The 14170-nt window shown below is 40.9% G+C and overlaps 1 protein-coding gene across 5 annotated transcripts in view; it reads left to right on the top strand.

The window, feature by feature from the left end:
* Positions 1 to 14170, top strand: part of PCDH15 (protocadherin related 15) — an 858090-nt gene that overhangs the window by 836423 nt on the left and 7497 nt on the right. For 2 of the 5 annotated variants that reach the window (XM_090144725.1, XM_090144726.1), the window contains 5 exons: positions 6812 to 6833; positions 7892 to 7930; positions 9494 to 9567; positions 10389 to 10521; positions 11301 to 14070. In XM_090144725.1, coding sequence (XP_090000851.1) covers positions 6812 to 6833; positions 7892 to 7930; positions 9494 to 9567; positions 10389 to 10521; positions 11301 to 12860 — 1828 coding nt within the window. In that variant the 3' untranslated portion in view covers positions 12861 to 14070. Of the gene's footprint in view, positions 1 to 6811; positions 6834 to 7891; positions 7931 to 9493; positions 9568 to 10388; positions 10522 to 11300; positions 14071 to 14170 lie in introns of those variants that run through there. The other 3 variants (XM_090144727.1, XM_090144724.1, XM_031602523.2) reach the window with 3 other exon arrangements.

Below are 14170 nucleotides of genomic sequence, written 5' to 3'. Positions count from 1 at the left end.
GCATTGTACTTTTGGACCAGAAATAAAGTGTAATCAAACTACAGGAGATTTTCACACATTGACATGATGCAGAGATGAAATTCATACACATACTGATACCTCTGCATCAATGCATGTATTGTAAAAACGAGACTGAATGCTTGCAGTGACAATTCTTCAAAATTCAGTCTCAGAAGAATGGTCAGGAGCACAGCATGCATATGTGCTGACTGGCTTCAGCTCCTTTTGGCTTACACCTTACAGCTCTGAGCTTTGATTGAGCCTGGGGGCACTTCTGATTTCTCCTGTGGCCATGGCTTCAGGCTCATGTTGGCTTGGAGAACAGTTCTAATTCTAAAAGATAGCACAGGCACGCTTACTGGCTCTTAATCATACACACTTTTATACATTAGCGGAGGTTTGACACACAATTATTATAGAATAGGCTTACCTTAAAAATTCCTGTGAATATCCTGTGTTGGCTGTGCGCTGTATGGCAACGGTGCCGCTGCCATGTCAGTGATGGGGATGAATAAACTCACAGAACAACTGCATAGAAATACTAGGTTGCATTGATGATTTGTATCACCGTACCGACCTTGATTCTTCCAAAATCTAAGGCTTTAGAAGAGGTCAGCAATTTCTGAACTTGTTGAGTAGACAGAAAATTGTTTTAGTGTCTCCTCCTCTGCAAGTCCTTCTCCCTAATGAAGATGTGAAAGTAAATGTCTTGCCCAGTAGTCTAGTATACTTTTTTTCTGTTGGATAGTTGTAGTTTGCTGGAAGTAATGTTATGGCTGTGATTCATATCATAAGTTCGTTTTTTCTCTCTCATAAAAATCTATGTCCATGCATGTTTCCTTACATGTGATTATCTTCTTTTCTTTCAAGTCTTTTTCTTCTCTACCATTTCCAACAAAGCAGGGGAAAAAAGTCAGTCTTAGAAGAAGGAGATCGGCAGAGAGTTATAAGCAGCTTTGCTTCCCGTGCTATTGAGGCTCACAAGCAATCTAATATCAATGGATCACTGAACAATAACCTCCCCAAATCTTCAAGTAACATTACTTTCTTATCTGACGAGAACCCACTAACTACTCAAAACCCACTGTATGTGGAAGGTATCACTCAGAGTCCCGCTGCTGCTGGGTTACTGCGGAAAAGAAGCGATGCCCTAGATACCCTTTCTCCTATGCAGTTAGTCTTGAGAGATGCCTCTTTGGGAGGCAGTCACCGTGCGTGGACAGTGCCAGCTCACGTTACTAAGAGACACGCGCCTGGTTCTCTGAGCAGGCCGGTTATCATGGACCCCGTTCAGTGGCAACAGGAAAGACTCAAAGCAGAGAATGAAGGAACTGAAAATCAGCGTAGCGCAGTTGACATTAGCAGTCCGCTATTTCAAAAATTAAGTGGCCCCACATTAACTGTAAAAGAGAAGGCAAGACAATTTGAGCAGCAGGCTTTGCAGGAAATGAAGCAAGTGAAATCTCCTGATGTCAAGTCCACCCGTTCACCAACGCACAGCATCTGTTTGCAAGAAAGAGATAACGTGCTAGAGCAGTCTCCTAAAAGTCTGGTTGCTTCTCCTTGCCTTCGCTCTTCTCCTCTGTCCTCTCCAACACCTTGCGGAGCAGTTGAGCCGGAGCCCTCTGCGGTCCCCTCTGTAATCATCACTCACCATGACTATCCTGAAGAACTTTCTCCTCCACCAACTCGCAAGCCAACTCCTCCGTCTTTTAGGATAAAGAAACCCGTTTGCCAAAGTTTTCTAGCTCCTCAGACCAAAGGAGAAGTTACAGAAAACATTCCAGACCCGCCTAAAACTCCCCCACCCCCTCCTCCTCTGCTGCCTCCTCCACCTCCATCCCCTCCTCTTTTGCCACCCCATCCTCCAGCTCTGCCTCCCGCTTCTCTTCCTTCTTCTTCATCTCTTCCTAGCACCCAACACCTTCCCCCCGCAAAGCATTCAAAATCCCCTGCCAAACAGCCAGCTGTACCACCACCGGCCACAGTGCCAGAGCCACCTCCCCGTAGGGAGCTGAAAGGTATTCTTAAAAACATTCAGAATTTAGCAGCGATTGAAAAGTCCGTGGCCAATATGTACAGCCAAATAGACAAAAACCACGTTCTGCCCAAGCACATCTCTAAGCTCAAACCAGTCGCAACACCAGAGCTGCCAACTCCCAAGGCTGCGGCTGAGCACAACCAGCAGAACGGCGGCTTGAGCTGCGTTGTGGAGGAGCTCGAGAAACGCTTTCCATCTCAGTCCACAGCACTGTAATATTTTGGGTTTAATGTTTTCTGCATGTACCGTTTTGAGCACCATGACTCTAATGCAGCACATGGTATCTGCCTCAGACTCTAGAAATGCAGATTTTTTTCCGTTTCTCTGCTGTCTCTTTCTACTCCCTACCTAATCCTGAAATGGAAAGACTTTATCTTACCTGTTCACTCAGAAATTTGTAATGTGTCATTGTACGAGTTGTTCTGTCAGCGCTGTTCAATGACCTTGGTTCTTAGTCTACCTGAAAGTCTTGGGGAAAACTGTCCGTTTGTTCACAGCATTCAGCCAGAGGTGGCAGAGGGCTTGATAACTGCTTTACATCAAGCTGCCCTCGCTGTGGGTAATACCAGTAAGCAGAGTGATTTTTCTGTAGCTTAATGGGAATTCCTTGCTTTGCACATGAGATGCGCAAATAGGAGGAGTTTAACAGTCCAATATTGGGTGTCAAAGAGGGCGAGTACTGGTAGCAATCAGGCTCAGCAATAGCGAGCCAGAGGTGTTACAGCACCACATCTTTATATTCCATGGGAGATGGCACAGCGCTCTGCTATGCTGGCATGTTTTCTTTTAGCTCACATTTGCATTTCCCAAGTCAGAAGAAGGGCGCTCTCTTGATTTGTTGGTAAACTCAGCTGTTTCCCTTTGTGTCACTTACATCTTGCCTTCCATTGCATTTTTTTTTATGTTGTAACTGCATGTTCAATGTTTTTATTTTGTAAACCATTTAATGTACAAAGCTTTTTTTTTTTTTTATTTTGCACGTCCATGTTGTTGACATCTCTTTTTAACTGTCATGCTATGAGCCACACAGCTAAAACATCTTGCTCATCTTAAAACGTAATAAAGTCAGTCTGATTAGTGTCACCAAGTGAAGGTTTCTCAAGTACTTGGAAAAATCCCTGTAATTTACTTACTGGCTTTTTTTGCTTCCAGTCATCTAAATCACACTTTTACATTAAATTTGTGAATGTTACTAAATTAGCTTGTCCTTTGAAACAAACGGTAAGTAAAAGCAATTTGGGCATTTCAATGAATGTGAGGTTGGTTCAACTTGTAAGTTTTATTTCGTTCTTTGCCAAAATGCAGAACAGAGTTGTTGAAAATGACTGTTAAAAAAGAAGAAAACAAACTCTGGATAGGCAGGTATCACAGGATGATTGAATACTAAAAACCACTTCAGTATCAAATGTTACAATTTGGAGCAAAAAGATAATTATTTATCAGACTGTCTATAGGTAGACTCATCATTTCCACGGTGCTTGGCTTTTTTTTATTTTCTCTTTTTATTTAAATCTGCAGTTAGGACGTGTGTGGGGGTGTTTCAGTTGCAAGCTGCTGAAGGTGATTTCTCTTTCTTTGTCCCAGAGCCAAACTCCATGAAGTCCATCATCCAACTTTCACCGACTTGAATTTTAGAATTGAAATTTTTCTGTGCCTTGTAATGCTCTTGTTGGCCTAGACAGTAATTCCAAGACACGTAATGGATAGGAACAGAAGCCAAATGTGTGAGGGGAACAATTTTCTATCACAGCATGTTTGCCATAACAATTTATGAGATTCACGTATGTTAGCTGCCCATAGCGCTAAGTTTTCTGAGTGGCACAGCAACAGCAAATTGTCAAAGTGAAGCAGCTCTTAGAGAAGTGCTGAATATTTAAGTGCCAGAATTAGAAGAATTGGTACGTGCTTGTATACCTGCTTCTGTGTACCTGCTGTGGTTCGGTGAGATAATTGACTGTCCAGAGTTGAGCATGTTCATACTGGATCAACTTTTACATCAGAAATGTGTATTTAAGTATCCAGCTCCCATTTTAGACCCATGGCAGATACCTCTGTGATGCTCATCACACCAACGAGTGAAATATTAGACAAACGTGGCCTAATTTTGCAGTGTGTGGTTTCACTCAGTAGATCTGCAGATTTTTAGTAATTCACTAGGTAAACTTCAAAGATTTTATTTATTTGTGGCATTCCTTAGGCAGAAAGGTTGGACATCATGCACAAGTTCCTTTTTAAATATTTAGTTCCAACCAGTCACTCTCAGAAGAGCCTGTGGGGGTCATTGTAATCAGCTCTTCACTAATGAGGAACACCTACTTTCTCTCATTCTTGAAGCCCTTATTAATTTGAAGAGTTTATGAAACCTAATTTATTTTTGTCTACAATTTAAGCAACATTGGTTCTCCTGCTGGTTTCTTGAATAGCCTTTATTAAAAAAAAAAAAAATTATATTAGACTGGGAAAGAAATTGTACCAATATCATGTACTTTAACCCATGCCAGGGACGTTCTGTCCCATGGAAATGTCCGGACACTACTGCTGTTCTGCTGCACTATGAGATGTTATAAACAGTATGCTACTTGACAAAAAATTGACCATATATAAGCTTATTGACCCCTTCTTGGGATGTCAGGTTTGGTTAATTGCAGACGGTTGTGATCCTTGATAAACCTCTGGTCCTTCTATCAACAGCTTGACTGGGGTGAGTTATGAGCAGGGACAGAGATTGCATCTGTAGAGAAAACTCTTCCTCCCTTTGACCTGTTTGCAAAGCTGAAATCAAGCAGTAATGTATTGTTGCTTACCTCCCTTTCAGATTCTTTTTCTTTTCAGGTTTGAGTTCTGAACTGTGGGAAATCTCCATTTTAAAACTTGGGGCAAATTGATAAGCAGTTGCTTCCACTGATTAGTAGCTGCAGCATTTGAGTTTTATGATCCTTTCTAATGTGAAAACAGATAAAAAGTATGAAATAGGAAAAGCATGGTGGGATGCCAGTAATTGGGAAAATTGTTGCTTTAGGCAAACCACAATTCCATTAACTCATGATAGTCCTGTGATAGCAGCACAGTCCTGTGAAAGGTTGCCACATTTTCTATGTGTAAATTCATTCCTGTTTCATCTCTCCTATGAAATAGCATGTGTGTATAGCAGCTGGCGTATTATCCTACATCCTACAGGGGTAGCACTCTTGCTTTCTCTCAGGCTGACTACCATGAAGTCTTGGCTGCTCGTGTTTATCCAGAAGCAATTCCTCCCTCAGTGGAGAGACACTTTAAATTCCTTGCTGGAATCAAATGATGTCATTTTGACCTTCCCGTTTTTGTCAGAATAGATCCTTGTGCTGTATTGAGTGAACAGACATTTTTTTTTTTCCTTTTTCTTTTTTTCCTAACCCTGCCCAAGTTATAAATAAGTGAAATATAAGCAATTCTCAAAATACAGTGTGATGCTACTTTTAAGAAAGTTAAATTCCAAACTACATTATAGATCCTTGTATTAAAACTTTAATCTGCAATACAGTGACTACTCAAGAGCAATTAAGATTAATGAGTTGACTTATCCCCTGTGCAACACAAGACCTTTTTCTGAAGATTGCTGGGAGATACGGAAGCTAAATACAGTGTTGCTCATGTGGGCTTTGAGAAGTCACATATCATCTTGTGATCTTCGTTTTGGTTGTTCATTAGTTCTATATTCTGTGGGCAACAGCATTAATGTAATGCTGATAATCAATTCTATGTGTTGAATATTAATAGGGAACCTTAGAGATAACAGCAAAGAATAATAAGGACTGGTACTCTGTTCTTTTTTATTTGCTCAAGTGTAATTAATGGATTCCCCAAGACCGTTGACTGTGCAGTATGTGAAGTTCAGCATACTTTTGAACATTTATTCTTCCCTTCTTAAAAATAATAATAATAATCTTTAAAAAAAAACAAACCAGAACACAGTGACACAAAGACTTAAATTGCTATTTGCTGTTCTTAATCGTTTTAATTTTCTGGCACAAAATGTGAAGATACAGACCTCGATAGATGTAAGTGCATTTGTCACGCATATGAATGGCTCCAAGAAAATGAATTCAAATAAGCAAAGAAATTTCCAGAGATCAACAGCACAAAGCCTGTGGCACAATAATCAGAGATAGCACAAATAATACCACTCCCCCTCCTGCTGAGCAAGTGTTAGGAAATGTGTAATTATGATAATAATGTAGTTAAATTACTAATAGAGGCTTCAGGCCAATTTCTAGCAAGTCCACCATAGATAAGTCCAGAAGTAGAAGAGAATGTGTTTCACAGCTTAAAAAGGGTATGTGAAATAACAGTCTCTTTGTAGATGGTCATCCTAGGTCTTGGAGACAACAGGGAAGGTGACCTGGCAGGACATCTTCTAAGAACAGAAGGAAAACCAAGCCTACGCTTGTTTAACCTTTATTTACCCTGCTCCCCTTTGCTGCGTTGCACTGGGTGCACTGGCACTCTGGCTTTTGGGGATTAGGGATTTCTTCTCATTCATTTGCAATCTAAAGCAAAAATAGATCCCAAAGATTCACTAGCCTTCTTCTGCAATATTTTGTATGGGCAGAGTGAATCGAAAGACAGACATGTTTTGTATCATAGATATGCATTTCTTTATTTCTTTTCTTGCTAGTAGTATTTCTTATCACAGTATCTTTTCCCCTCTCTCCAGAAAGAATGGTAGTATGCATCTTTGTGTAGTCAAGCAGAAGTATACTAATGTATTTTTTTTCTTTTTCTGACCTCAAGGCGAGGATATGCACAGCAAGAGGTAAGGCTGTTCCTGCTTACATTCAAATTACTGCTTCTATCAACATACTTTTTCCATACAGCCTGGATGTTTTAGAGGCCAAAGTGGTTCAGGAAGACTGGATGCATTCAGGAGGCATGGATGCACTGGCAGATGGCTGGTAAACGCTGTGGCACAAGCATAACCTCCAGGATGGAGGATTGCTGCTTGACAGGCTGCCAAAAGGTTTCCAAGGGAATTGCCTCCATTGCTTTTCATGTTTTAGAGCAGCAGGTCTAATCGTCTGCTACAGCCCACCATGTGGGCTCAGCTTGGGCCTTTTCTGCAGCCCAATGCAGTCTGTCCTCACAGCATCTTTTTTCCTAGAAATCAGAGAATCATAGAATCACCAACATTGGAAAAGACCTCCAGGATCATGCAGTGCAACCACCCGCCTAACACCAATATTTCCCCACATAGAATCATAGAGTCATTTTTCCAGCGATGAATAACATGGAGAATTTTTTAAATGGACTCGTTCAATAAGTTCTCCAAAGCACATTCCCATCAGAATGGTTGATATTTACTGACGAGTACTGATTAATCTTAGGATGTGCCTCTGGTGGCTGCTGCTCCTTATTGACTGGGTTTACAAAACGCAGATTTATTCTGCATTTCTATACTCTGATTTGTCTTCCGTTTGCAAAGCTGATTTGTATCTCTTAATTCAGATACAGATCTCCTTATCTCCTACACTTCAGCTCTGGCCAAGGAACTTGGCCGAGACAGTGCCCCCAAATTTTCAGAGGAGGGTTGTTCCAACGCACGTGATGCAGTTGTTCTCTTGGGCTCTGACAAAAGTTTTTGAGTTAAATAATTTAGAGAAGCACCACATAAACAGTCAAATTTCGTATTAAGTAAAATAAATAGTGCACTATGAAGTCATGTTGCCATAGTAGGTGCGTAGCATTTTTGTGGTGCTTGCTGAATTTGGAGGTATCCAAGTGACTGCGTACGAAATATTGTGAAGGACTTTTGTCTTAAGATTTCTTTCCTTATTGTTGCTGCCTATTAATACCCTCTCTTGTTTTCTTTTATAGCAACAGCAGTTGCTGAGACCTTCCCTTCTCAGGCCAGAGGTACCGCTATTTTTTATGTTTTTATTATTTTAAGTGTGTTGTACATCATTTCCTAAGCAAAACTCATCTTTCCTCTTTCCTGTTGTATTTTTTTTTCCTTCCTGTCTTAGATGAAAATGAAAGTCGTATTGTTGTTAACCCCTCATGCAGTTTTCATTAAATACCTGAAATGTACTGCTTTTTGATATTTTGGCTGCTTGTGGCTTGAACAGATGTGCAGTTTGCCAGGCAAAGAACTGGCTGGACTGCCAAGCCCCTGGTGACACTGTGAAAGGAGTTAAATTCAGTTGGCAGCTGGTCATAAGAGGCATTTCCCAGGGCTCAGTTTGTTTAATATTTTACCCACAATCTTAGGAGGGGATTGAGACCCCCCTCATTAAGTTTGCAGATGACACCAAGCTGGGTGGGAGTGTCCATCTGCCTGAGGATAGGAAGGCTCTGCAGAGAGATCTGGTTGGGCTGGATCAGTGGGCAGCCTTGTCCATTCAACAAGGCTGGGCGCTGCACCTGGGTCATAGCAGCTCCCGGCCTGGGGAAATGCGACTGGAAAGTCGCTAGGCAGAAAACCACCTGGGTGTGCTGGTTGATGGCTGGCTGAGCACGAACCAACAGTGTGCCTGGGTGGCCAAGAAGTCCGATGGCATCTTGGCTTGTCTCACACATAGAGTGGCCAGCAGGAGCGGAGAGGCAATCGTCTCCCTCTGCTTGATATTGTGAGTCTGCACCTCAAGTACTGTGTTCAGTTCCTTGATATCCAGCCGCGCTCTGTTTTCTCAGATGTCAGTCAAGTGATAATTGATTGTTATACCTGCAGATGAACTAAGCAGTTGGCCTGCCAAGATAATGAAAGCATTAGCGCACTGCTGTGAAGTGATGGGTTATTAATGCGGCGCTTTCTCTTTCAAATCTTTTAGACCCTATGTCATTCCCAGAATAAGCAATAGAGCAGGCATCACTTTTGTGAGACTTTCTTATAAGCGGTGGAGAATGGTGGCAGTTTCTACAGCCATTGTAAGCAGCAAGATGTTCAGAAACAGCTTTAGTTTAATTGGGCAGGGTATTTTCCCCCTTGGAGGTGTGTGATGGAGACAGCATGCATCCCTTGTCAAAACCAAAGCCTTGGTGCTCTTTGTTGTTATGGCACGCAGGGACATTCCACACAGCAGCCTAATGCCAACAGCATGTGGAGAGATCTTAAGAACACACTGATGTTGTAGGATACAAACATTAAGAAAGAAATCTGAATGAAGAATACAAGTAAAATAGCCCTAGTATTTGAACATGGATTTTTTCCATAGAGAGAGGCTCAAGAAATCACAGTTCATTAGCACTGATTCCAGTTCAGTGTCAATATTCAGCTGACTTAGAGCAGTTACTCAGAGTGAATACACCAGAGGAGGGGTCATTTAAAGCTTGTATTGACTTGTCATTATGGTTCTTGATGGTTATCAGTGTTCTTTTGGGGTTGTTGGGGTTTTTTTTAGTTTTTTTTGCACTTTGTATCTTTTTCATATCTCGTTCTGTGTGTGACTGTGCATTCAATCCATGTTTCTCTTTTGACAGGAGTTAAGTATGGAGTCTGGAATTGACCCAGGGCAGGAATACTACGGGCAAGATTACTACAGTTATGAGCATGGGTATATTTTCATTTTTCCTTTATATTTCCAAAATGCTGCTTTTCAAGGTTGGTGGTGTTTATTATTACAGCACCTGATCTGTAGACTTTCCTTCACCCCAGGACTACTTTAATCTTTGCACTCACAACTGAGTGTGCTAATAACAAAACTCACTTCTTGAACCTTAAATGGGTGTTATATAACTCAGAGATTCTTTGAGAAGCTAATTTTACTGCAGAACATGTAGCCTTTGGTAGTCATTAAACATTTTTCTGTTCACTTTTTTATTTGTGTATATCTGTTGTCTTGGAAATGAATTTCATCAAATAGCCTTTTTGTGGCTCGACAGTCTGAGTTCAGCAATACTTCTCATAGTTCTCAGCCAGCATCAGGCTTTCTATATTTATCTAGAAAAATGTCATTCTGCCTTGTTTGCATAAAGCCTGTTTGCCTGCAGTCAATTCAGAGACCACTGAATTTTTCTCAAAATTGCAAGGATTCTCCAGAGCCGATCCCCCAATAAAGGTAAAGAAAAAAAAAAATCAAGTAATGTTAAGTAAGGTTATTGCACTTGGGAGATTCTGGAGACCTGGCAGTTTGAGCTTCCTCCAGCTGTAGTGACTTAGGGCTGGTTTCAACAGGAGGAGGCTTCAGACTGCACTACTGCTGATATAAAAGCAACAACAAAAATTAAATATCCTTCTTAACGGTAAAGGGAAAAAAAAGACAGTAAGTAAAGAAAGTCATGTCCTTTAGGGATGTGTGTGCATTTGTTGCTCTTTGTGAAGACATGCATGAATACATTGGTGCGTGTAACAAAGAGCTGGCGGTGTTTTTGCCAGGTATGAACTGCCTCAGTACGGGAGCCGCCGCCGCCTGTTGTCTCCTTCAGGGATGTATGATGAGTATGGGGAAGTCATGGTGGAGAACGATGGCGGCTACTACTACAGCCCACATGGATCAACAGCAGAAGAGGTGAGCATCTCCGGCACATTGATTCTCTCTCTGCAACAAGCTGAAGCAATTGTAAACCTTATCAAATGGATTTTTTTTTTTAATGGATTAGAATATTGGGAATACTGTATATAGACCAAATAATCAGCTCATCTAATCCCAATTATTGTTTGCCCTTCAGATGACTGCTAACGTTTGCATCAGCACCTCTTTTTATAGAAATAAAAAAGAAATTGCAAAGTTTCTTTTAATATGCACTTTGCTTTTTCCCTTAATGTAGATTTCTACTTCAATGAAAAGTCCACGTAGCCTTAGGTAATTCCCTTTTATATTGTTAACTGAAGGGAGTATTACTAATATTCAACCTATAACTGGTGATTTTCCAGTGAGAAAATCAGTCACCTAAACTAATTTAACATGGAGTTCACAACTGAATGTAAAGAAAATTTAAAATGTCAGTGGCAGCCAGAAGAAAGGAGATGAAATAGTTCACTTTTTTTATTTAATATTCATAATTACTAGATTTTTAATCCATCACATGGGTTTTAATTAAATGAGAAGCGATAACATTTATGAGCCAGTCTTTTTCTCCTTCACAAGGCAAGGTAGTTGTGCATTTGCAGCCTCTTCTGAAAGTTAAACTTTCCCCATAACTTTGGTGAGAAGCTAGTCTAAATCACATTACTTTTGGTGCTGGAAAAAAGTGTTGCATTTGTTCCTGATGATTTTCTTTGGGGGTACAAGTTTTCATAATAACTATCTTTCCAATTTTAATCAAGTTCCATTTTCATAATTTGCAGGGAATGAGTCAAATCAGAGGTCCTTCAAGCAGAGGTATAAGCCAGAGAGCAGGGGCTCAAATAGAAGGTAGACCTTTAGATGGTGGGATGGATCTAAGGCATGGCTCTGGAAGAGCATATAGAACCAGCCAGGGAAGGAGAAAACTAAAAGCAGTGATGCATTTAAGTCGTGTAGCAGTCAGTGCTCACAAACCAGTAGGAAGAAGCGAGTCTGCTCGTGCTCCATGGAAGAAAGCAAAGATATTCCCGATGATTCTGCAGAAAGTGAAAGGCAGTAGGAAAGATTCCAGTTATGCCAAGTTGATGTCAGCTCGCCAGGCGGATGGGGAGAAAAGCATGATTATCAGGGGAAGCTACTTCCAGAAAGCTACAGATGACAGACCTTCAATGAGAAAGCTAAATCATGTGTTAAAACGCATTAGTGTCTCCAGAAAATTTCAAGAACCCACTAGCAAAGATGCAGTTCATCCAGGAGGAAAAGAAGAGGAAGAAAGAGATGAAGCAAAGTCAGGAGTCTCAATAAGTATCACAGCAGAGAGTGAACATGAGGAAAGTGATTATGAAAAGAAGAAGAAGAGGAGAAGAAAATACAGTTCAGATGAGTCGTCTGCGAAGAGTAGTAGCTCTGGGTCAGAGTCAGAAGATAAGGACTATTTGACAGTAACTCTGGACCAAGATGAAGCCACTGAAAGTACTGTGGACTCTGATGAGGAATCTGGCCATGATATCGGGGATTCCGATGAAGGCTCTGGATCCAGCTCCAGCAGTGAATCGGAGGAGGACTCTTCTGAAGAGGACGGTGATGAGGAAGAGTCTGACAGCGATGAAGACAGCCTTTCACAGAGCTCATCTACACAGAGTTCATTCAGCAAATCAGGAACCAGTGACTCCAGCAGTAGAAGAAGTACTGGAAGGTCAAGTACGAAAAGCAGGGGAAGTAGCTCTCGTGGCAGAGCAAGGCGATCCAGCCAGAAATCAATCAGCTCGAACACATCAGGTACAAGCTACAGGAAGACATCAGGATCCAGCTACAAGAGCAAAACCTCCTCTGCCAGCCTTGAAATAGAAGACACGATAGAAGAGGTTTCAGAAGAAGAGGAGCAAGCAGATACGGAGCAAGTCGGTGCGAGCCCTGATAAGACAACAGAGAACACGAAGAATAAGACAGTTTCTAAAACATCTGCAAATGCAAAAAGTGCTAAAAATGCTGCTAAGGGAGAAGACAAGAGAAGAAAATCAGGTGTTAACAGTGGGGATAATGAGGATGAAAGTGCAGAAGAGGTTGACGCAGATGCTAGTGACAAGGAGGAAGCTGTCAGTAAGAATGGAAGTGAAATCAGTGTTAATTCCAAAGGTACTGGGGGGAAAAAAAGCACAGCTAGCGCCACTTCTGGCAAGACTACTACTTCCCCTGATACTGAGACTCAGAGTTCTGACATCAACATGAAAAGAAAGAAAATAAAAAAGGGATCCCAAGAACAAAGTCAGTCTCAATCAGATGACACCCTTGACACTGCTGTTACAGAATCTGAGACTGCTGGTGATTCTACATCCTTTTAAAAAGGAACAACAGTAGGTGGATATTTTGCAAAAAGGAGTGATCTTGTTTGCAGTGCCTTCTGTGTGGTCTTTCCTAAACAATACATACCTGACTAGAGATAGCCAAACTGAAAAACTCAAAGCTTATTGCTTCAGCTTTTCAATCTTATATGCCTTAAGGACAGAACTGTGGACTACCAAACTAATATAATTCTTCTGAAAGACTCTTCACATATACATGGTGGTGGATGCAGAAAGATTAATTTTCATCTAGCAGTGGCAGGACAGAGTATTTCTCTGCCAATTTAAATCATATAGCATTGTGTTAATTCTTACATTTAATCCTTTTAGCAGTATGCACATAGTGATGCCAAGCTATGTTACATTTTGCATTAACTGTGATGGATAGCTTCACAAACCTGACAGCACAAACCTGTTAAGGGCCCTGTGCTTACATAGGTTTCATCTGTGGCACTCTGAGGAAGGAAAAGTTGCAAAACGTTGAAGAACAAGAGACTTAAATGTCATATATTTACATTTCTCTAACATAAAAGCATTTGCTAAACTTCGTAAGCTCTCAGATGTAAACCTCACCCTGTCTCCAGGGTGGAAACTGAAATTGCAGCAAAGCAGGATTTCCAGAACTGCTGAGAATTACTAGCAGCACTGGGATTAAACTGTTTCTGGGTTGTGAGATTCAAGTATCAGTGATGTAAAAGGCAGAAGTCTAGAGGTAGGTGTATGAAGTGAACCTGGTCAGAAAAGGAAATGTGTTGTACTTCCAAACTTCTGCCCTTCCAATTTTTTTAGTGTTTTGTTTTAATTAAACAACAACAACAAAAATCTGTTTAAAAGTTTGAGAAGCATAATGGCAAACTTTTGCTGAAGATGATCAGTAACTGTCACCTGTGTTCAGTATTTTGGTATTTGTCTTTCAAAATTCACTAATCTGCAGTATTTAATGCCATTCAATAGGGAAATCTTATAGCACTTTCAGCAGCACATTTCTGCCTAGAATGATCACAATTACATCAGAGGGATTTCTTTTGTTTACACCTCAAAGGGGCCTTTGAGTTCTCAAGAAGGAAACAACACCTGCTGCATGGTGTACTGCTTCATGGTGCCCTCATCCATTCTGACAGTGAAGCAGGAAAGCTTTGCATGCACACAAGCTATCTACAGTTTATCTGCTTTGTATCAAAACCCACAGAGCTGTTTCTCAACCATTTATCCTGATAAGTAATTAAAAAAATAAAAAATTTAAAGCATCGAGCCAGAAATGGATTAGCCTTTTATCTACTTTTAATACAGTACAGCTTCTGGCATATTCA

The sequence above is a fragment of the Phasianus colchicus genome, chromosome 8 (assembly GCF_987193195.1).
Source record: "Phasianus colchicus chromosome 8, bPhaCol1.hap1.1, whole genome shotgun sequence".
Taxonomy (NCBI): Eukaryota; Metazoa; Chordata; class Aves; order Galliformes; family Phasianidae; genus Phasianus; species Phasianus colchicus.
The sequence above is the reverse complement of the archived record's forward strand: the minus strand, read 5'-3'. Positions and strand labels throughout refer to the sequence as shown.